Source organism: Agelaius tricolor, unplaced genomic scaffold, assembly GCF_023055355.1.
Source record: "Agelaius tricolor isolate 1412-34295 unplaced genomic scaffold, bAgeTri1.0.p SCAF_5, whole genome shotgun sequence".
Taxonomy (NCBI): domain Eukaryota; kingdom Metazoa; phylum Chordata; class Aves; order Passeriformes; family Icteridae; genus Agelaius; species Agelaius tricolor.
In genome coordinates, this window is record NW_027269265.1 from 55,060,559 (window position 1) to 55,085,517 (window position 24,959).

At 39.1% G+C, this 24,959-nt stretch overlaps 1 protein-coding gene across 6 annotated transcripts in view; it reads left to right on the top strand.

Annotated features, from left to right (window-relative positions):
- SHANK2 (SH3 and multiple ankyrin repeat domains 2) overlaps window positions 1-24,959 on the top strand; it is a 249,330-nt gene that overhangs the window by 11,740 nt on the left and 212,631 nt on the right. For 4 of the 6 annotated variants that reach the window (XM_071428342.1, XM_071428343.1, XM_071428344.1 and 1 more), the window contains exons 7-9: window positions 51-167; window positions 3,589-3,666; window positions 19,969-20,035. In XM_071428342.1, the coding sequence (XP_071284443.1) occupies window positions 51-167; window positions 3,589-3,666; window positions 19,969-20,035 (262 nt within the window). Of the gene's footprint in view, window positions 1-50; window positions 168-3,588; window positions 3,667-11,749; window positions 11,906-19,968; window positions 20,036-24,959 lie in introns of those variants that run through there. The other 2 variants (XM_071428347.1, XM_071428348.1) reach the window with 2 other exon arrangements.

The window sequence follows — 24,959 nt, forward strand, 5'->3', positions numbered from 1 at the left end:
TTGCCTAGGCTTTGGTGTAATAACCAAAATATTGATTTATCCCTGCCCAGGCTTGCAGGTACGGACACGTCCAACACCTGGAGCACCTCCTGTTCTACGGCGCTGACATGTGCGCGCAGAACGCCTCGGGGAACACGGCCCTGCACATCTGTGCCCTCTACAACCAGGTGAGAGCCCCTGCAGGGACAGAAATGTCCCCAGCAGGAGTTGGGAGCTCACATAATCACAGGATGGGCTGCCTTGGAAGGGAACTCGAAGATCATCCTGGTCCAATCCCCTTCCACTACACCTCATTGCTCCAATCACCATCCAACCTAGCTTTGAGCATTCCAGGGATGGGCCATCCACAACTTCCCCAAGGCCTCACCATCCTTTCCAGGGATGAGCCATCCACAACTTCCCAAGGGCTTCACCTCCCTCTCATGAAGGAATTCTTTCCCAATATCTGATCTAAACCTGCTCTCTTTCAGTTTGAAGCCTTTCCCCTTCATCCTATCACTACATCATTTTATATGCAATGACGTGCTTCAGGTATTAAAAAATGATCTTGCAATCTGGAAAGAATAGAGTTAAAATTTTAGTGCTGTTTCATTCACTGATTACAAATAAGGCTGCTGATTGTAGGTAGCAAGAGTATGGATATTAAAAAATAAAACATTATGCTTTACCAGCTTTTTTGGGTTTGATTCATATCTAAGTATTTGTTTCCTGTACAGAATTTATTGCTGTTAGTCTATAATTTAACTTAGAATTAAATAAGAAAGAGTTGTAAAATACTGTGGAATTGTCTCTATACAGAAGATACTGGATTCTTTGTCTACAACTTGTGTAGTCATTTACAAGTAGCAGAACCTTTTGATTTGTTAGCATTTTATACTCTCTTTGCAGGGATAGAATGGGGAGGGGATGAGTTTTAGAACTATGTTAAAATTCAGCACATAGAATATTACATTGAATTTGGAAAGCAGGAGATGTGACTGTAAACAGTGAAACATCTGTTAAAGGATCTGCTTCTTAATTAAATTACCATCTTAGGTTTTTTACTAAAGTCTTGTCAGGCCAGATTCCTCAATTAGGTCTAAAATGCCCTCAACTTAAAAAAAAAAAAAAAAGACTTTTGGGGACAATTTGACATTTTTCAAGACCATACACTTTTAGCAAAGTTTATGCAGTATGAGGTGGGAATTAGAGTAATCCTGTAGAATTACAGCATTTTCCATGCAGAGATATGTTTTCCTGACCTCAGTAGAAGTTATTCTGCAGGAGACTTAGACTCTAATTGAAACTGCATCTACAAAATTTTCAAATGTTACACAGTCACTAAGCTTGGCTTGGTGAATAGAACTTTACCATCGCCTGCCTGCACTGTCATCCTTCTGTTTTCCTTCATCAGGTATGTGGAAATACAAAGTTTCCCTTGGGGTGCTGTGAACCTTAACCTGTGCTGATTTTGCCAGTGGTTTGGTTATTTTTTTTAACGGAAAGTTGTTATTGGTTCATGTGGAAGGAACGGTGCTGCCTTTTCCAGCTGGAGAGGATGGGAAGGACGGCAGTACCCTTGTTACCTCCAGATTCCTGTAGATGGAGTCGTTACCCGTTTGATCTTCCCTTCCCGTTTCCCTGGGGAATCTTCTTGGCTTCCTTTCTGAAGTTCTGGTATATTTGTTTTCCTGGATGTCAGCGAAGTCCTGATCTGAATAAACTCTTGGTTTTGAAAGTTATTCCATGGCCATGCAGTAAGTCTGTTTTTTGCTGGGATGAAATGTGCCCTCTTTCACTGGGAGAACTGGATCTGAGATGAAGGCTGTTGTAGTATTAAAATTGAATATAATCTGACAGATGGGGAGGAAACAAAAAGGAGCAAACGTGAAGTTAAGAATGCTTCTGTTTGTTTCAAAAGAATAAAAATAAATAAACAAACAAATGCAATACTTAACCCAAATATTTTTTTTTAATGTTGAACAGCTCTTTGACAACTTTTGGCAAAACCTTTCTAGTCACAATCATTTAGTTAATCAATCCCTTTGCATGTTTTTGTTACACTGCAGACAGCTCAGTTAAATTTGTAGAGAATTTTTGAATGTATAATTCTTTTGGTGTTGTAATGTTGGATGATTTATTCTGATAAACAAATGAATAATCACCCAATAAATACAGTATGTTGTTCAATATGATTATTTATATCTTCAAGTTCTTGATTAAAATTGGGCATTGATCAATTGTTTAGAGATAGAGAAAATGCAACTAAAGTGCAGATTGCAGTGCAAGCAAATGAGACTATCTCAGTTAATTGTATATCATTAAAAATTATAATCTAAGAGATAATTGTTCATTTACCATCTGGATAAATTCTTTTGTTTTTCAGTTGAGGAAAAGGTAGGATAACCTCCTTTCCAGATACATTTAGGGCAGCCCTGTGATGGGGAGACTTAATGGGACCAAGAATCCATGGTGAGAAATTAGAAAACACAATGACAGTAATGATTTTCAATCATAATTTCTGCAAATTAACCTGTGACTCAGAGTCTAGTAAATAAGCTTCATTTCTGTCACTAAAATACCTAAATTATGCACTTTGTCTTCTCTGACTGCAAATTCGCTGTTCAAAGTGAAAGGTAGCACATCCAAATACCTCATTAGGTAGAACTCCATAGCACAACACATCAAGACAGCACAGAAAGCACAAGGAAATTAAGAACAATATTTGTGATGAGGGAATATAAAACCCTTTTGAAATGTGAATTGATTTGCATAAGACCCTAAGATGAGCACTAAAGATGATGAGTAAGAAACAGTGTCCATACAGGAATCATCAAAAATTCTGAGAATCAACTCAGAACCTCCAAGAATTTCTACCAGATTGTGGGCAGTCATATTTAACAGCCATGGAGAACAGTGATTTAACCAATGCACTGTATTGGCCAAAATAAATTGTTTTTAAGGAATTTCCTTTGCAGATTTTCTCAGTTTGGAGGATCTGAAGCCAAATTTTCCTCCTTGTGCTGTAACTCCTAGCATTTTTTAGGGGAAAAGAGAGGCAACAAGACTGGTCAGTGCAGTGTGTATAGGCAGATCAAATAATTTAATGTGTACTGAAAAAAAAAAAAATCATACTTTTAATATTGAGGATAGGTTGAAAGAAGTCCCTAACAAAATAAATGGTAAAACTGCTTTGTTTAACTTTTAGCAGGAGGGAAGGATATAATTCATCCCAGTTCTGTCAACAGTACTGTTTTTTCTACAAAATAGGCAAAAAAACCCCATATGGGAGTCAAATTTGTGCAAAATTTGATTTGTCAAATATGGAACTTTTGTCAGTGCAGTTACTTGGAAATTGAATAAGGTATTTACTTCTTGTATTCCTGCATGTTTCTTTACACTTGCCTAGTATTCCTAACATACTGCAAAGCACCTGAAGCCCTGTCATTTTTAAAATGCTGTTTTAACAATTTAAGTTCTCAGATAATATATTTGGTTTATTTTTATCATGAAAATATAGACCAAAGCACCTCATGACCTCTTAGCAGTCACTGTCTTTGTAGTGCCAAAGGCTCTTTATGAACAAGTTTCCTTTTCCATCATTTTCAGGAGAGCTGTGCAAGGGTGCTGCTGTTCCGGGGAGCCAACAAGGAGATCAAGAATTACAACAGCCAGTCTCCATTTCAGGTAAAAAACGAAATACCTCTTCCCCCTGAAATATTGGGAAGAAAACATCAAATGAACTTGGGTTTGGGGAGGAGTCACATCGTACAAGGCTGAGCACAGGTGTGGAGGGAGTGAGTGAAAACTTTGGTTTTTTTCTAATTCACTAAGTGAAGAGGTCCTGGAATAATTAGGAATGAGAGGAACACACCATCTGGTGACACTGTTAATGTGTTTGAGAATTCTGTGAGCTGTTGGTGGCAAAAGATGAAATCCTTGGTGTTCTGCAGTCAGATGTGCCTTGCTCTGTGCTGATCTCCTGTCTCCTGTAGGAAAGATCCAAGATTTGTGTAAGAGTGGTCCAAGGATTGTCTGGGCACTTTGGCTTGCTTGGCCCCTCTTGATTTAGCCAAAAAGAAACTCTTCCTTCCTTGGATGTGAGGCCAAAGAGGTGGGCTGAGTTTCAGGGATGGGATTGACTTAGTGCACTGTCAGCGTTAGAGGCTGAAGCTGCCATCTCCAAACGAAAATGGAAGTCTTGCTTTGGATTAGTCAAAATTTTGTCCCCATTTTCTGATATGAAAGCACTTTCAGGAAGCTTAATTAAAAATCCAAATGGAGGAGAATTGTTTGTCCAAAGGGTTGTGCAGTGTGAGGTATGGCTGACAACCTCAAGCCCTTATTTTTGAAGCAGGCTTAATTAGCTTGAATGTCAGAGAAACATTCCCGATGCAAAGTGATGTGAGAAATCAGGATGGAAACTGTAATATTAAAAAAAAAAAAACCAAAAAAAAAAACCCACAAAAAAAACACCAGAAGAATTTTTTTTCAAGTTATAAAAATCAGTGCTTCCGGAAGAATGATGGCATAGTACCATTAACAGGAACTGTGCTGTGGTGAAACAGAATGGGGCTGTTTCCCCAAACCAAGGAATCTTTCAACTAAAAGAAATCCTGATTTATCTTTCCTTGGTGTGTCTACCCCATTGCCTTTTTGACCCACTTTGGATTTTGCTGGCAGAGGATTCAAGGGACAATGCTTTAAGTGAAACAGTTGGAATTTTTGCTGGATCCATGTGGGTCTCTGAGTTAACTCTTCCAAGTTTATCTTAGTTACAGGGCTTTCAAAAAACCTCAGCCAAATATTTCTGTATCAGTTTAATTCCCTCCATATTTTGAAGGTTTTCTGGGCTTAAGTTGTGGATCTTACAAGCTTAAGAGTTCTGTTTATAAGTCCCAGCCAGATTATTGTTTACTTTTGCGACTGTTTTTCTCAAACTGAGGAAACGGTGCATTAAGAATTTAATTTTAGGGACCACTTTCAAACTGCTAATAATTTTCCATCTAAATACACGCTAAGCACAAATTCACTAAGTACTGTCTGATACTTTTCTCTGCACCTCAGAATTATGAAGTGATCAAGAAATGGAGCAAGAGAAAACCCTAATTATTGGAGGGATGAGTTCCAGGGTAATCTCTTGGATTATTGTGTTACTTTATGGCTTTGAGGTTAACTTTCCTTTTTGGTTTAGGATTTTTTAGGGGAGGGTAAATGTCATAAAGAAGAGTTTTCATTTGTCTTCCTCTTTGTGCTGACAGCTCCAACATTCTTGTTCTTGCTCTTAGAAGAGAAAAAGGTGTAGGGGATGTAGAAGAAGTTCTGTTTTATCCCAGCTGAGTGAGTAGAGGAAACCCCAACGCCAGCCCTGCAATAAAGCAGCCTTAGAGAATTAATTCTTTGCCATCTGTCTGTTGCTGACCCAGTCGATCAAACACCACAAGTGGAGCTGTTATAAAATTATGCAGAATCCCCTTGAGTTAATAGGATTTTGCATACTAAAAATGTTTGCTCATGTAATCAGCAGGCAGGAACATTGAGGCATCTCATATGTACATAATGAGAGTGGTTGTAGCTGCAGCATCTATTCCTTTGAGTCACCTCCATTATGTCCCTTTCTCAGCAGCATTAAAAGGATGAATCTTTGGAGTTGCTACTCAGAAAATTGATGATATGAAAGCTGCGCTATTCTGTAGAAACAACAGGATCCAGAAATTTGTAGATAAATTTGTGTCCTGTTTTCAATGTCTGCCAAGGCTTTGTTTCTTTTGATGAAAATTAGTGGCAGAGTTTGTATCAGGCATCAGTGTCCAATGAACGTGGTGCAATTTTGCCACCAAAAGAATAAATGTGCACGTGCTCACTTCTCACCAAATCACAGGGCTTGTTAAAGCAAGCATAGATACACTAGATGGCAGGAAGTAAAAATAATCTGGGCTGAATTCTGTGCCACTTAGATCAGGGACTCCACACCGTGCCCACCTGGGATCTGGGTGTCCTTTTTGCCTTTTCAGTGTCCAGCAGAGTTAGCATTGGAATGGCATTGCCAGGTGTTGAGGATACAAAAAAAGCTTGGCTGTTAAGCACCTAACCTTGTATTAGCTGCCTTTGCAGGGATGTGTTTCATACTGACCCATTCCTGGGTTGCATAGAGTCAGCAATTGGTGTTGGGTACAGCTGATGTCACTCATTGCTGAAAGCCTGCAGAACATGGAGTCAGCAGAAATTTTCCTGTATGTCATATTTAGCAATTTGAGGTGAGATGAAACTTGTGCCCCATCGTTATATTATATTGCCAGTTCTGTTTATTAATCACTTACTCAGCCCATCTTGGCTGGGCCATCTAAGTAACTTAGATGCTATTTTATTAGTAAAACCTCCTGAAACAGCCTTTCAGAAAAGCCATGGTATCCCATTGCTGTCCACAGTTACTTGGTTTTCCACATATTTCTTGTGCTTCTAGGTTAATGTAAAATAATTCATTGCCTGTCTAGCAAATAATTATCCAATAGCTCAGAAATCTGAGTTTTGTAGTATTTACAATCTGTTGAAACGAAGTAAATTAAAATGACCATACACCTTGTTTATCAGGTCTTTCTCTTTTAGTGATCAGCAGCTCCATATGAATAATTCAAATGGGCAATAAAACACTATTTTAGCTAATAGTGCTTACAATTAGTCAGTGTTTTTAGAACAAATGTGTTTCAATGTACAGAACAGCTATTCTGAGGTGGTATTTAGTGCCACCTTTTAAGGGCAGGGTTGTACCTGAGAATGTCTTGTGTCTCAGGTGTCCCTAATAATTGACCCTTGCTGTCCCAGACCAGCCTGAATAATCCATGTGCCTACATCCCATGGGTTGCAGGAGGAACAGCAATCTTCCAGCTCCACTGCAGGTAGAATTGCTCCTTTCAGTGTGTTGGCCCTGCCTCTATTTTCCATTGCTCACATTTTTTTTTTTGCCAGGTTTGAATCATTTGAACTGAAATTTTTCATGCCTGCTATCTCTGTTATTTGGAAAAACAAAATGATTCAGCTCTTTTGGAGTCTGGGCAAGGGAAAACATGTGTTGTTTTCCTCACACTGAAAAACTGTGCTGACCCACCCCTCCTTGTCCTCTCTCCCCTGTTGTCTTATGTTGTGGTGTTTAGTTTTATTTTCTTTTATTGCCCTGTGTGCTGATCTCCACGTTAACAACCTGGCAGTGGGAACTGGTTTCCAGACTGACTCAGACACAAGGGCTCCAAAACCAGGAGTAGGAACTAAACCCGTGGATTTGTAAGCTGAGCTGGCTGGGGGGAACACAGACACAGCTGGGCATATCCAGCACCTCACTAAAATGGCTTCCCAAAGCCCAGTTTAGATTTAGATTATTGGCATTTTTAATTATTCTCTTTTGGGTGAAATTTACAGGCAAAGGGCAGAAAGTTCTTCTCAGGTATTTTTCTTTGCCTTTTTTTTTTTTTTTTTTTTTTTTGGAAAGGGTGTGAAAGCTAATTTTAACCCCAAAATCTTGATCAGGTGCCTCAAAAAGGCATCTTCACAAATATAAAATAATGCTTCCTGTCATGATGTTCAAGTATGGAACCATTGTGTTCATGGAGCACTTGAATTACACAAAGACTTTGCTTTTTCCACTTATTTATTTCCATCTTAATTCCTTTTGTGAAGCACCTGTGTGAACAATGAGTCACTGAATATTGGGTATAGTTGGCAAAATATACAGCTATGAGCTCATGATGCATTCTGCCTTTAGTCAGACTTCAAGCTTTTTCCAGCTTTTTCCTGATTTTAGTCAAATAATGGAACTTACTCATACTTAGAAAAAAAAAAATAAATCTATACAAGTGACCACCCCAGAACAAACTATGGATTTTTTCCTTTAAAAATCAAAAATGTACATGAGTCTGTATATATGTAGGGACACGCAGCACAATTTCTTAAAAAGACGTAATTAAAATAAAAATAATAATTAAAAGGAAGGGGAATAACTGAAATGATATCAGGAGAAGTAGTGGCAAATGAAATATTCCTGTGAATATTAGAGATACAGAAGCAGAAAAATACATATGGATACAAAATAGAGTTAAATTGATTCGTCCTGACTCAGGGATGGTTTTCTTAGTACTGGCTGGTCCCTTCTGACCTTTGTTTTAACCCTGTCATTTTCCAAAAATGCAGTCAAATGGAAGTAAAGCATAAAATAATGATATAGTATGATTACCTTTTATTGAGAAAGGTAAAATATTGCCATGCTTGGATATGCTAAAAATACTTAACTGCAGGATGTGTCTTCATTTTTTTAACCAAAAGCAAACTCTGGAGGAGTCTCCATGTGACCATCTGTTGTGTTGTGTTCCATGTAAATGATCCAAGACCCCTCTTTTCCCCCTTTCCCCATTCTCTCCATGCTCAGACAGGGCTGTCCAGCTGACATGCCTCAGGTGTTGCCACAGGCAGTCCAATTTCTCTGGGAAAAGTGCACCCTCTGAGGTAGCTAGAAGCCAATCTGTTTGTTCTCCCACCAGAAAAACGTTCAGAAGTTCCAAAAGGGGACAAATAAACAAAGTAAATTGTAAGGGTCACCACCAGCTCTTGCCTTAGAGTAGGAACGGCTTGAGTGTGATTCAGACAGTTAGTTGTTGTGGGTGAAGTTACAAGAGGCAGTGGGGATTTGTATAATCCTAATTTAAATCATGTTGTTTTCAGATGTTAACACCGTTCAGTTTTTCTGGGAGATAAAATAACCTGTGAGTGGGACTCGGGGGCACTTCAGCCCTGCAGGAATGGATTCATGCTTGGAGTTATGATGGTTGAGTGCTGTGTGGCATCATCTCCTGCTTTTGCATTTCAAAACAGGCTACTCAGCGTTATCTTCTGGCTATATCCAAGTTCTTGCTCCTTATAGAAATGTAGAATCTGTGCCTGAAGGACAGACTTAGCATCTTCTTCCACTGCCATTTGGAGGGAGCGTTGCTGGCATGCAGTTGGCAATCCCATCTCCATCAGAGTATGTTATTGGCATGGGCTATTGCTAGACTGCTGTTTCCAAAGGTTTTATTGTAGTTAACCCACAGAGTTTGGAATGGAGCCACCAAATGTATTAGGTAAAATAATCACAGTGTCTTATTCACCGATGCATTTTATCCTAAGGGCTTTCCAAAAGGATTTCCAGCCATTTGGTTTAGCAGTTGAAGCAACACTATATTATTAAGTGTTTGCAGAGCTGAATCCCTGAAAGTTTCTGCTGTGAAATAGTGGGAAGTGTCTGTCTGCTGTGAGTAGGAAGACTTTTTTTCTGAAATTGTTCAGGGAAGAAGCTGCTAACGTGGTGGGTTTTGGCTTTTCCATGAGGTAAGGCTGCCTGGCAAGGTGGAAGATTTCATTCTACAGCAGCACAGACCTGTAAACCCTTGAGCTGAATTCTCTGCACAGCCCAATGTTACCCGTAGCACCAAGGAAAACAAAACCTAGCAAATAACACACGTTCTCAGCCTTTTTCTAGGAGAGTTCAGCTGGAGAAGATTGCATTTCATGGCTTTTTGATTTAGCATATTATTGGAGGGGACGAAGAAAATTAAGTCAATTTTGTTGCTGGCTGTGTCTTATCTGATTCATCTGATGCTGCAACCTGGCTTTATCTGCTTTCAGTAAATACTCCTTTGGAACCGCTGCTCGCCCATGTAGCAGTAATAAGGATTATGTAATAACTGGCTTTTGATGGCTCTTTCCAGCTTGAGCTAGATTTTCCTGAGGAATGAGTCTGTAATTGTAAATGTGTGTGCGTATCACACTTGGCTTTTTCTGCTTTGTTTTAATAATTAAAACATTAGTGTAGGCAAATGCATCTTGCTTGAGGATAACTTGCTGGGTGGCGTTTCAGCAGAGAAGCAGGAAGAAGATGGAAGGCTTTTTCCTCTACTTTTAGAATAAATAGAAACATAGTATTTCCAAATAGAGGCAGTGACCATGGAGGAGGCTCAATACAGCCCGAACAAAGTAGGAGAACTTAAAAATCTGAGTTACTTCTTCTTGCAAGAAATAGGGGGAAATAAAAGAATGTCGTGAGGCAGCGGAGTTGTGCCTGGGATTGGATTTGCCTGCGTGTTCCTTTTTAGGCTTCCTGACATGTTTCCTTGTAACTCTGCTCGACTTGCTGGTGTATTCAGTTCAACACTTCCTGTCAAGCTGGTTCTTGCATAACAACGACTCCTTTTGTCCTAGGAGTTAAGTTTGCATTTCAAAGCCTAGGGAGGAGATGATTTAGAAGTGATTTACTCCCATGTTGTGAGGGAAGGACTTACATTTTTTTTATCTTGGTGTCCATGCAGGCTTAATTTAATCTGGAGGTATTCAGTCATGGCTAATTCATGCAGTTGTGTGTGTTCGTGAAAGGACAGTGGAGAATAAAACACAGGTTCTGCCTTTTAAATCTTAGTAACGAAGACTGGAAAATGAACAAAGATGCAGGCATTTTAGGTGCTGTCCAGTCCTGCTAGGACAGCGCTGCAGGACCTAAAACAGCCAGAAAAGAGGTCATTCAGAGTGATTGCCTTCCCCGTATTCTGACTGGAATTTGCTCAGCCCTGGCACAGCTTCATGGCTACTGAGTGTATTCCAGAAGACCCATGGGGGCTGTCAAATCTCTTGCAAGCAAACCCAGCATTTTAGCAAGGAAAATGTGCCAGCACTATTATGCTTGCAGCGTACTTTTTTTTTGATAAAGTCCAGCTGTATTTGGCTGCATGTTGTTGTGTGTTTGCTTGTTTTTAAAATATTAATTGCTGAAAAGTATTTAGGGTAAAATCTCAGCTTCTTTGAAGTGGATGAAATCCCACTGATTTTGCTGGGGTGAAAGTGTGTTTCTCACACTTGAGACAGTTCCAAATCTGTCCAATCAACTCTTCCTATATAATGTATTCTACTGAATATGATTATTTTTAATTAACATTTCCTGTTCCTGTTTAATTAACATTTTTAGTACAGCACTATTCTTCTAAGTTGTACAGAGCTGCACAGCGCATTGCCACGAATAACTTGGGTTATGCAAAGTCTTTGCTGCTAAGAGTTAACTTGCTGCAGCTGAAAAGAAGATGCTGTATTATCTGAGGGCAAGCTTGCTAAGAGTTTTGGGAGGCAAAAGCAGTGCTTGGGAGGCTGTGGTTGTAAATTTTCTTCCTGAGCGTGGGATATTGTTGCATTTCCTACAGCAGAAGTCCCTTTGTCTTCACCCAGCTGGGACAATGACCTTGTCCCACCTATCGTGGGATGCTTCCCATGAGCCTGAGGCTTCCAAGGGTGTGAAGATGGCCCGGATCTTGGAGCTTGAAAACCTAGTCTTTGATTACTATTAAAAACAGCCTGAGTAGCAGTGTGAGGGGGTCCTCACCAGGGAAGCCTGGGATTGCTCAGAGGGTTACGTAAGCGGCGCTGTCGTTTGGAAAAGCGCGAATACTTTGCCCTCGATATTGAGGCGAAGCGCTCGTGGCGAGCCTTTGTTTAAACAGTGCTGAAATGATCCAGGGAATGCTGAGGAGCCTCACAGAAATATTGGCCCTCTCCCCACAATTTATATTTTCAGATGCTAAAACTAGTTGTTGAGCAAATGTAAGGTGCCTATTTTAGGATGCTGCATGTCAATATCTGACTACAGATGGCTCCGTGAATCATAGTTGGAAGAAGGGAAATGTTAGACACTAAGATATTGTTGCTAAGAGATTTTAGTACACAGTATGCTAACATGTGCTGGCAAATTTGGGAACAGTAGCAGCAGAATGCTCTTGGAGGAAAAAAAAATTCAGTGGTGAAGAAACTGTCTTCAAAGGACTATTTAAAGGATAGTAACATTATTGTGCTTTGTTGTATCGAGACCTGACGAAGATGAAATTATCTTTCAAGCAGATAATAGACAGAAAACATCCAAAAGGTAAACCTAATCCTGCTCTCCAATGAAATAGAAAGTGGATATTGGAAACAAAAAGAAAAATTACTTTGGGGTTTGAATGAATCAAGTGCCAAGATTAAAGGTGGTGGTTGCTGATATTTTGCCATCTACTGGACATCAGATCTATTAATATACACAGTTAATTCCTTTCAAAATGCATAATATTGAGCTTGTGTTACATTATATAATTAAAAAATGTTAAGAGTTCTCTTCTGTCCAGGAAAGAAGCATGTAGAAAAATGCTGAATATGATTTTTTTACTTGTATTTCTTCATAACATTACTATAAAGTAATTTAGGAAAATTGTCAGCATTTTATTGTCCTGGTAGAGAATGTGGGTTATTTCTGCAATTAATATAAACCTTTACTGGCTATTATTTAAAGAAAATAAATTCAATTTTACTGCTTTTCTTTATTCTATCTTACCTTACATCGGTGAGTTTTGCCCAATTTCGAAAATGTTACACATGAAAGGGAACTTCAAATGGATAAAATTAATTTTATTTATAAAATAAAACCTTTCAGTTCTGATCTATTTTCAACAAAAGCATTATTATTTTATTAAATGTACAAAATACTGCACAACCGTAAACTTCCTAAAGTAGTGATTTGCTTCTGACAAATTTCTAAATAGATGTATTACATCTCAGCTTCAGAATTGATTATTTTTTAATATAGTTTTGGAGTGTAAATGTGTGTCTCCATAAGGCAAGAATATGTATCTCCTTGAGGTCATGTTTTATATCATTCATATTCTATGTATTCAGCAGCACTGTTAGATAAAGACAGGGAATTAGTGATATTAATAGAATAGTAATCAAGCAATAGGTTTTATTTTTTAATGAGGTGAGCCAAGAAGCTTCTGCTACTTTTCTTTTGCTGTGTCGTAGCCTCAAAGTCAAAAATCAACAGCAATCCATGGAACTACAAAATGTGGGGTGAAACTTTGCCCTTTGATTTTTGCTATGTGAAATAAAGAATTCATGATTGTTCAGCAGTTCTGCCTCTAGGTTATAATGGCTGTGGCAATTGTGTAGGATTTTCCAGCTGGTTCAGAGAAATACCCATTTAGAATTCTTAACATTCTGATGGCAAACACCTGAGGTGTGCATTGTGGTTTGAGCTCAGAACAATGTTTTCCACATTTTAACGTTTTGCTCAGGCTTTACAAGAGAATGCCTTTCCTAAGGACTCTTGAGTTCCAGGTACTTGAGGTGCTCTTTGAATCGATAAACATCTCTTCAAGTGCAGGCTCCTGGAATTGCATAAGGAACCAACAGTGGGTGATCGATACATTTCCATCCCACACCTATGGGAAAGAAATTCGGAACACAGATTGCTTCCTGCTTTTCCAAACTGAACTCCATCTGTCCCGCTGAGAGAGTTATAAAATCCACACGCTACATGAGAGCAGCTAATGCAGATCCATTTAGGATGGGATTTGTTTGAGTCTGCTGGGTGTGCTGGGTGCTTTTGTGTCACCATTTATCAGGGATGGAGCCTCCCGCTGCCGTGTCCTACCACGGGCACGCATGGGAACAGGGGCTTGGCACTTAACAACCTAAATTTAACTTCCTGATGTCCTTGGGGATGACTGCTGTGGGCTTGATGGTGTGCTGGGACTAAATTCAAAGTGGCTTTAGACTCCAGGTATCTCTTGGCTTTATTAGGGAGAGCCTTTCTTTCCAGAGGACACGGTAGAAAATAAATACGTTGAAGTTTAGCTATGTTACGTTTCCATTGCCCCACAGTAAACACCATTGGATTTTTCTATCAAATTAAAGAGGTGTCAATCTCCAAAAGCTGTGGTTATTGCAATGTAGTTATATATTTGTAATACTAAGCAAGCACATCCTGATTATGTTATGTGAAAGATCATTTCTGAAAATCTTTTAATTAAGGAAGTGATTCCAATGCTTCCTTCTAAATTCCCTTGTGTTAATTTCTCACGTACCTCTGCTGATAGTCAGTCCTGTTGTGTGATGATTGTGGCTGCTTGAGTGGTGTTTTTTCATTGTTAAAATAATATAATCCTTGCTGGAATGAGAAATAATTTATGGTTTTGTGAGCCTGTGGTTGAAGTGGAAGGCAGTTTCTGGAGTCTGATGGTTACAGTTTTATTCACAGGGTTGTGTGACCTCTTTCTTGTGATTCCCACTGAAGACAGGAGCCTGTAAGGAAGATTCACCTCAGTGTCCTGTCTGTCCACCTGCATTTGCACTGATTTAATTCACTTTTTTTCTGGGCTGGAGTTACCTCCTTTCATGTACAGCACCATGCCTGAGCTTACTGCCAATCGAAGCTTTCTGGAAAAGCCATCATTCAATAAACACTTCTGGCTGGCAGAGACAAGAGAAAGGTGGAACATCAGCCCTGAAGGAAAGAATAATGAAATGCACTTTCCTCAGGAAAGGGAAATTGGTCTGGATGAGAAGAGCAGGGGGACAAAAAGCAGGTGGTGAGTGGTGATGTTTTATGTGCTCACTGTGAATGGCAGCTCCAACCCTGCAGCTCCCTCTGCTCCCTCCAAAGGCTCTGCATTTCAGAGCTTTGGATCTCTCAAATGTAAGCACATGCAGCAGAAATGCAGAAGCCTGGACTGAGTGCAACATAAATGGACTAATAGGCTCTCTTCAGTCCCACACAGAAAGTTTGCCAAAGTTCATTGTCTTGATTTGAGATGGGACAGCTTCAGTTTCTCTCTTTTTTCTGTTGTTTGTCCTTGGGTGGAGCAGTTTGTTCCCAAGAGTGGTAGTGTAATTTTGCTGTGGTGTTTGTCTTTCAGGGGCTAGCCCATAAAGCTCTAAAATTGTATTTGTTAACAGGCTACAAAATAATTTGGTATTTGATATAATCTCTATCTGTGATACATTTCAAGAGCGGGAAAATACCAGTTGTGAAATGTTAGTGCCAGGTAAAGTGTAAATACAACTTCTAATTTCCCAAAAGGAACAAAAAACTGCATTAGTCCCCATAAAAATGTAAATACTTGACTGTAAGTAAATTGATATCTTTAGAACTGCATTTATGTGGCTAAACAGAGAGATGGTGGTGATTCAGTGCTACTTCTGTCTGATGCAGAGTCTGAAAACTCTGTGAAACTCTGTCACACTGAAACCTGTAACGGGACATCCGGCCAGTTTCACTGTTTACACAAAGTACTTTTATTTGCCATGATTTAAACTAAGTTTCTTTGGGGAACGTGATGCAGAAAAAGCAGTACCTGATACCTCAAATATTTAATTTCTGAATTTACTCCTGAAAGGCAACTTAAACAGTGCCTTTATCTGTGGTGGTGTTTGCAGGGGTCCCAGGATGAGGGAGGAGATGAGAATGTTGACTCCATGTTTCAGAAGGCTGATTTATTATTTTATGATATATATTATATTAAAACTATACTAAAAGAATAGAAGAAAGGATTTAATCAGAAGGCCAGCTAAGAATAGAAAAGGAGTGATAACAAAGGTTTGTGACTGACTGAGACAGTCTGGACAGCTGGACTGTGATTGACCATTAATTAGAAACAACCACATGAGACCAATCTCAGATCTACCTGTTGCATTCCACAGCAGCAGATAATCATTGTTTACATTTTCTGAGGCCTCTCAGCTTGTCAGGAGAAAAAATCCTAAGGAAAGGACTTTTCATGAAACATGTCTGTGACATTTATCCAGAGGGATTGTTTCTAACTGCGGATATCAGAAAGCCAGGACTGAGAATGATCTGTCAGGAGAAAGAGACCCACTTGTGAAGGTTCCTTTATCCAGAAGGATTGTTTCTGACTGTGAATATCAGAAAGCCAAGGGTGGGAATGATCTGTCAGGAGCAGGAGCCCGATTGTGAAGGTGCCAGTGTTGAGGGTGTTGCTCCTTGCCCAGTGCTGGGATGCTCCCACCTCCTGCCTCTCCCTCTCAGTCCCTGCCGTGCAGCTGCTTCATTCATTCATTCATTCAGGTTTCCACTCCGCTGAGCTGTCCCTTGGTTACCACCCGTAGCAACTGGCCAAGTGTCGATTGAACTCCTTCCCTTCCTCCCTTGCCTTGGCAGGAGAGCATCTGGCACTGCCTGCCACGGCAAACAGCGAGGCCCTGGAACCTTGCATCGTTTGAAAGAAACATCTGTCTGTGAGACACCAGGGTGTCTGTGACAGCTCTGCTTCTCCCCAGGCACAGGAAATGTCTCTGTAAACACAACATTTCTGGTCAAGCTCCCTGTTACACACACTGAGTGACAGCCAGCTCCTGGCTCTGCTCCAGTGAGTTGTTCAGCCCATGGCTTTGTGCGTCAGGGTGTCCCAGCTGGGACCTGGTTTGGGCACTCCATTAAGTCTTGTCATGCTGGAGGCAGATCATTGTGGGAATAGGAGGAGGTACCACTGTCCAGCAGCATGGTTTTATCCTCTCTTTTTATTTTATATCAGTTGCCTCCTACCAAGATCCATCTTCCTGCTTAGCTTTGCTCTCTGCTTGTTTCCCTGTGGCAGACTTACTCAGGCCAGACATGTGTGTTATCAAAGGTAATTTGGTAATAATTAGGTACCCATGTCAACAGCCTTAGTGGGGTCAATTAAGCTTGGGAGGGAGCTGATAAGCGATTCACTTTGGTTACTATCATTCATATAAAATTGCCTCTAATGCTGATTAAAAAAACCCCAACAAGATAATTTCTGCTTTCTGTACAGTAGAATGTGGCAGGGCTCCCAACCAAATGTCTGCAGCAGACAAAAATCCTGGTTTGGGTTTAAAAGCACTGAATTACTGAGTCAGGCTTTTCTGCTGGGCATTGATTGACACCATACTGGGACCCTGCAGGTCAACTCTTTCTGATTCTGGATGCAAAGTAAAGACACCCTTTAAAATCATGGCAAAGCACAAAGCAGGTTTTAGTGCAAATTGTGTGTGAGTGATGCTTTTACCTCATACAAGATGCAGAACCAGGTTTTATCAGGTTTGCAGAGTAATGTGACTGAGGATACACAGACTTTTGATGTGAGATAAATGTCAAAAGGATGACATGAAAGGATATTTGCTGCAGGAATGTAAGAACCTGAATTATGGCAAGACTGCTGCATATGCAGTTTTAGAAAAGCTGCAATTTTTGAAGCTTCAGCATAACAGAGTTGGTAGATAGCCTCTAGTTGTAAAGTGCTACCTCCAGCCTTTCATGGTGATATTTCATGTCTGTAAACATGCACGTGATGCATTTTGATGACTGGAATCCAGTTCCTACTGGAATTGGAAGCAACTTTTGCTGCAGTTTTGCTGGCTGTGCTACTTTTTCACTGCCAAGAGGAGATGTCTTGTGATCAAAAGAAAGCTCAAACAAAACCTTCTTTCCTGCCACAACCTCTTAATTTTAAATCTAGCACTTGTCTACAGAACATCCTGAAAAACAAACTATGGCTATTTAAAACCATGTAAATTATGAAGCATGGAGAGAATCAAACTCTAGTATTTTCTGCCAACATGCTGCATTACTATGTTTTTCTAAAGTACAAAGAAATTTAGTACAAATATAGAGCTTCAGTTGGTCTCTGATTTAGGTACTTGATCAAGGAAAGAATTTCTACCACCTTCACTTGGTTCTATCTCTGGATCTTGTGAAGACCATTCACTGTCCTAATGTATTATTCACATTTATATCTTCATGTGAACTCACTATAATTTTGGTTTAAGACACGTTTGTATGGAAAAAGGGCTAAGGTTTCCATGCTTTGTGATTTGTAACTGTACAAGTTGAATGAGAATAATTTTGTGCCTTTCTGATTTTGCTCTGACTTCACTTTCTCCCACACATTTTACCCATCAAATTCAAGTGAAGTGCATTGATGTTATGCCAAGAAATATTTGTACTTTTTAACTTTTCCTTGCTTTCCTTAGATCTTAACATATCTTTCCTTCATTTTGCTGTAAGGATTTTACGTACTGTTTTTAGTGCATCGAAGTGAATTAAATTGAGAAAAATGGTTCCTTCAGCTTGCTGAATCTGCTGCTTGGTTCAGAAGCAAATACAGGAACAATTCCCTGTCAAGCTGTCTCTTAGTTATCTGGAAATATCTTTCTTTTTTTTTTTTTTTTTCCCCAAGTAATAAAGTATGTTTATCACTTGAAGAGCATGTTTATCCTTGAGGTTTAAAATCTGCTCGATATCAAAAATTCTTTCATTTGAGTACCATGGCTGCTGTCTAGCAAGCTGCCTGTCACTGAATTCCACCCCTTGCTGGAATTTTACTGCTAATTAGGGGTAACATCAGAGAGAAGTATTACCACTTGCTTACAATGCAGAGAAAACCTCAGAGCTCTGCACAAATGTTGCTGTTATGAACCTGGAGCCAGCCAGGCTGCAGAATTGGAAGTTAAAGAGGGAAGATTGGTACAGCTCTGCTGTTGGTTTCCTAGTGCTGCCTGCCAGGGAGAATCATGGGCTGCCCAGAGGAGGCTGGGGGCCAGATTCTGATATGTCATCCATGCTAAGAAACTCTTTCTGTCTGGAGGGGCTTCTGGAATAAAGGTTGGCTTACCAGTGTTTAAAATAGCAATTTTCAGATGGATGGTTTGGATGGTGTTGAGGTGTTGGTGCATTAACCTGCTTGTGTCCAACCTCCCTGATCACAGAATCCCAGAATGGTTTGAGTTGGGAAGGGCCTTAAAGTCACCCAGATCCACTCCTTGCCATGGGCAGAGACACCTTCCACTATCCCGCGCCCCATCCAACCTGGCCTTGGACACTGCCAGGGATGGGGCAGCCACAGCTTGGGTGTAAAGTCTTCAATTTCAGGGATTTCTGTATTAGATTGCTTTGGTTACTGGTAAATAAAATTGCCCATTCAATTTCCTAGGCTGAGTGTAGAAACAAAATCTTATGTTTGTTACATTCCAAGATACTGCTGATTTTAACTGTACTTCATACACTCCCTAAGACCATTGCATTTAAGTCTTCCTTTGCATCATTCTTCATATGTGGAGAGGCAAAAACCAGCAAATAATTTTTCTTGGTCATCAGTTCAGAAATTTGCATGGAGTTTTTAATAATTTCTCATGTCTGACTCTCTTGGATACCATCCTATATCCAAGAGAATCCTACAGCAAGATTTTTTTTCAGTTTTTTTTTAACCTGCACTGTGCAGATACAGAAGTTTCTGTGAGAAAGGCCAGCCCAGCTTATGCCTTGCACATACATCAGGAAATCCACAGTGCCACTGTGGATGAGAACAGGATCTGTCACAGCTGCAAAATGGCGCCAGAAAAGACAATTCCTTGATATTCAGGGCAAAAAGAGGAGAAGAAGAAAAAGGGAGAAGCCAGCAATGGCAAAATCAAATTGCTTCCCTCACACCTGTTGGAGATGTTTTTCTTTTTAAGTCTATTGAAATGAGAATTCAGATCGGTGTTCAACAATCAGGAAATAAATGAAAAAGAAAATTATTAATTTAGAACTCAATGTATTTAGACATTTTAAACTCTATACATATGCATAAACTTTGCCAGTCTCTTTCTTTCAATGTGATTTTTGGTGCCTTAGTGGAACCTGAATATTGGTAGCTCTTGTTCTTTGGCTCTCTTGTGTATTTTGCATTTCAGCTCCTGTTTTTATTGCTCAGGTAAGGAGCGAGGCAGGAGCAATTAAAGGGAGATAACATATTCAGTGTGTCTCTGCTGCAGCACTCCCCACACACCAGTACAGCTCTCAGAGCTTTGGGGATGCTGTGCTTAATGTTCACTGCTGCCTTGGACTGCCACCATGTGAAGAGCAGCAGCTCTTCCAGCAGCCTCCTGAGACTGCCACCATGCCAGCATTCCTGGGAAATGGGCAGCTGGGGGACTGGCAGTGCTCTTACCAACAGATTAAGATCTCATTTCTTGCTGTTTCAGTGTTGTATCGGTGTTTCAGATACCAGTATCTGTTTGGCAGAATGAAAGTAATAGAATTGCTCCACTTGGTGAAATGAGGATATCTTTGCCTGATGTTTGTCAGTGATGTGACATGTTTTCCTTCTTGGCAAGTGATGGCAACATATTAATTGTGCCTATTTTACAACCCTTTAGGTGGCTATAATAGCGGGAAATTTTGAGCTTGCTGAATACATCAAGAATCACAGGGAAGCTGATATTGGTAAGCAAAATATTTACAGACTCTGAAAATAAGTTGTGCTTGTTTGTGCCAGGGTTTTGCAAAGATGTTAAAACTGATTCTATGTGAGATACAACCACAGGGCTGCTGACATTTCAGGGAGGTTTGAAAAGTGACTCTTGTAAAAAAATGCAGATGGGGAAAAAGCTGAAATGTTTTCAAAAATATACTCTGAAGAGGAAAATGTGGTAAGTGCTAGGTGCTTTCTAAGTATAAATTAGTCAGTTTGTAATAAACTAAATACACATCCACTTCCCTTCCAGATTGGCCTCACCTAAAAGCAGCTCCCAAATAGGAATAATTGATCAAAACATGAAAATGGAGAAAGATGCTTCTCCACAATTAAATGAATATATGGTAGAAGCCAACTCCTCACATCCATGAGAGCATTCCCTCTCTCTGAGTTTGGTGGCATTAAGGGCCTTAAGGGCCCCTGACAAAAAAATTGGAGGCTCTTTCAATATCTTTTTATGCAGAGATTTGCCATTAAAATAAAAGCCAGTTTGATACAAATGATGCCTAATACAGTTTAACAAAATAGGTTAAAATGCTTTAATTCAAGTTAATTTAAGTTCCAGAGAAATATCCTGAAGTTGAACAAAAAAAGGCATTTCTTTTGCAGCAGGAGGCTCTGTGTACTCGCCGGCACTGATTTAACTCAGCAAGGCAAATCTCTGACTTGAGTATTTCATTTATATGGGAAATGAGGCCAGCTCACATGAAATATAAAACTAAGGATGTGGATTAAGGACTACTTTCCCTTTCCCTTCCTTTTTGCATATGATCTGCAGGGATATGGTTGAGGGTTCTGTGGTAATGTTAGTTCTTGTAGCACTTTCAGCTCTTGCTGTGTGCACTGAGAAAACTGAGGGCAAAATGCACCAAAGTCATAACTTCTGCATAAAAGTTCAGAGATAGGCTGGAAGGGGTTTTTTTTTCTGGGATAATGGGATAGTTCCTTTCCAAATAAAAATTCTTCATCAATCTATATTTATTAATAATCTGTAAAGCATGAATTAAAAATGAACATGTTGTTCTTATTAGGTTGAGTGTCTTATTGTTGTTTATATTTACATATGGGTAATGGGGTATTTTGCTGACTTATAGGATTTGGTGATTTCTAGAAAAATTTTTAGAAAATACATTCTATGGGAAAATTCTCCAAATTTTTCTGATGCCTCCATCTTTGCCACTGAAAAATAGAAATATTGGTGCTTCTATTATTCATTTGCCATTTTTGCAAGATGGTGGCTTGAGCATGACTGTTTAAATGAATAGATTTGTCTTAAAGAGTAAACATTGCATTATTTTATTTCCTCCCACCTAATTTAATTGAGCCGTACATTTGTCCTTTAAGTTTTATTACTTATGAAAAATGAAGTTGTTAAAATGTCCATTTTTGGAGTCTCCTAGTGGAGGAAAAAAAAAAAAAAAGAAGAGTAAATCAAAGAACCAAATCCTGAGCAGAAAACCTGAGAGCTGCTGTGATGATGAATGTGCAGAGTGATGTCAGCATTTCAGCTTCAGCAAGTTGGCTTTTGCTTCTTGTGCTTGTCTGGTTACCCACTGTGTTCCTATAATTTTGGATGTATTCCAAAATTTATCACTTGAGTAATGCACCTCCTTAGAGACAGCAGAGGGGGAAGGAATAGTGAAGAGCTTGGGAAGTATCCTCAGGAAGATGAGCACTATTCATACTAATAAGTCTCTTGAGAAACTTTTAATCACTCATCCCTCAGAAAATATTTTTGTTTAGATTCTGAATTTTGATACTGAACCAGTTCATTAAAACTTGTTATTGTTTTAAGTTCACTTAACAATCCCAATCTCTTTGCACTTTGTAATTATTTTAGACTCTATTTTAGAAAGAAAATTCTGATTTACATCAGAGCCACGAAATCTTTGTCCTACAGATCGAATCCCACCAAGATTGTTCTTCTTTTAATTTAATTGTAAAGCACTTTCACATCAGATAGATATGAAAACTAGGCATATATAAAATTAGCTTATTTGCAATAATTGTAAGACTTCCAGCTGTTCTGGAAAAAGAAGAAAAATATAAAAAATATTTTAGAGCCAAAAAAGGTGAGAATAATGTCCCATGGAGTAATGTGAATAAACCTATGAAGAAAAAGCCTTGCAAGGGATTCCTGTGGCTTTAGTCCAATAAAACCCCCCTGGCTGATTCTACCAGGAAAATTCTTACTCTGGACTGGGATGAGGCTGTTTTGTAAGATTGAATCAAACAGAAAAGATAATGGAATCCAAAGGCAGAAAAAAAGAGGTGCTCATAAAGGATTAAAAACAAGATGCAGATTTCATTGTATTTCTCTTTTATGAGGGAATCCCTTTTGTTTTCATGGCAGATGTTTGAAAGGTGGATGGAAATTGCCATATCATTTAAAAAGTAATCCTATTTGAAACAAATTACAATAGTATTTTTCATAAAGCAAGAAACCCTATTACCATAAGGTACTTAGAAACTCGTTTTACAAGCAGTATGAAATGCTTAGTGTGGCTTCTCAGATTATATCAATTCATCATACTCCCAAATTAGTTAGTTTTTTTTTTGTTTAGAATAATAACAGCACCAGAGTAGCTTATTTTAATTATTGGTTATTTTGGAAGTTGTTGGGACCCAGAAGTGTATCCCAGCTCAGTGACTATTGTTGCATCTTCTTTTATGGTTTGAGGAAGACCTTACACATACCCCTGATGTACAGCAGTTGCACACCATTAAAAATATTTAAAAATAATAATAGTGTCCCTTTTAAACTTCTTTTTTCTTTTAACTAACCATAGCACATTTATAATTTATTTAACTTTATGCATTTATTTATTGCAAACTAAGAGAAAGTAATGGATTAAAAGACGTGATGAATAGAAAAGTTAATCCCTGATTGTTTTCATCCAGCCTGCAGCTGTCTGTGAGTAAATGAGCACAGCAGATTTAGGAAGCATTTGCTGTACAGAATTTACTATGGCTTCTATAGGATGGAGGTACAAAACCCAATCATATATGTAAGAATTTTGAAGCTTTCATTACATACAGATATGCAGATATTAAGTGTGTTGCAAGCTGATAATCCTTTGACTTGGATAACCTATTTTTAAATCTCTCTTTTGCCTTGGTTCTTTGTGATGGGATGAATTTTCAGACGGAGTAAATGACATGGGTTGTTCTTCTTCAAGTGAACAAGGTTTGTTTTCTATTGTGCATCTTGTCCTTCAGCAGCTCTGGAGCCAGGACTGATAGGATTCTTTTGTCTGGTTTTTTGTTTGCTTTAGGAAAATGAAGCACATTGAGCTGGTGTGTGAGTTTTTGGTAGTTGATTAGCAGACTAACTAATACTTGGATACTGTTGCTAGGCTTCAAGTCAGAGTTCCTGTATTCCTCTATAATTATGCAGAGAGATGTGTGTGTGTGATGGTTTGTCTGTGCTTTCACATGGGTGTTTTTATTTTGATAATTTTGAAAATCTGCTAATACAGTCTGTAGACACATTCCACATGTAGAAATTGCTTTGAAATTAAACATTTTTCAAGTATGAGTAAAAATGTGGGGTTTTAAACTGGCATTGTGACTGTAAACAAAAGGAATGTGTATTTTATTGTAGAATAGGCAGAACAGGTATTTCAGAATACAAGGATATTAGCTGGTTTGTGGTAGAATTGCTTTTCTAACTAATTTTCTTTAATTAGATGAGAGTGATTGAGGTCAGCAATCTTGGTTTTTCAGCTGCAAGTGTTGCTATTAAATGCTGGCCAGCCTAAGGAATATTCTGTTTGTTTACTTATTTATTTGGGTTTGGGGAATGGTTCAGTAATTTTGATTTTCATCAATCAAATGCCTGCAGAATACTCCTCAAGCTAAGGGAAATCAGATTGAGACAGATAACATAAGAAAGAGGAAAAGGCAGCAAAGCAAAAGGAAAATCTACAAAACTGTCGGCAGCATGCAGTGACTTGTTCTATTTTTATCACTTGTTATTTAATAGAAACAAAAGGGATAGAAACATCTATTGTAGCCCTGTGCAGTTGTCATTTGGGAGTAGCATTACCTGTTTCAAATGTTAGTGAGCATTTTATGTGGAAAAAGAATGATATCTGTGTAATCTGGATGGCAAAACCACTGAGGTGTGAATTTCCCACGTTTTAAATGCATATTGTGTGGTAGAATATCATAATCCTGTGTTCCTTTTGCAATTTCTTTCAAATATCTGTGCTAAACAAATAATTACTTCTGTGTTCATGGAAAAACACCTCTTTGCATTAATGATGTTTAGGCTGGGTTACAAGCAAACAAATACTGGTTGATATGAAATAAATCTGTTGCTATTATCTCTCTGTTTTCCTCTGAATGGTTGCAAGAAATAGATTTTCCTGTACTCAGTCTTGCTACGTGGCCGCAAACAAATTGGAAAAGTGGGAATTGTGTGTTAATGTAATTTTATACTGAAATGTAGGGCAGAGCTTGAAAAACTTACCATGCTTTTCCTTTTCCCTTTGATCACAAGTTAGTTATTTCTGTGTGTGCATTGGTGCAAAACCATACAGTAATTTGCTTTATTTCAAAGTTTAAACTTCATCAAGCAGCTGGTTGCTCTTGGTCTTTGAACTTGGGTGTATTCTTTGCGTGTAACAAGGACTGCAGGCTGAGCTGTGCAAATTCTGTGGTGTGTGGCCCTTTCTGAGGCTTACTTGAAATTCTGAGCAGGAAGGAGAGCAGAGAGCTGGTGCCATGTGTAGGTGCTGCTTTGAGTACAGCTGATTGCAGAATGCTCTGGCCTGCTTTTGGAGACCAGCCTGCAGCACGTCCTTGCCACCTGCCAGGTAGGCAATGACTGCCACACCTACTCCTCCTAGGCTTTATTTTACAGACTGAACCAGAAGAGCCTCACACTTG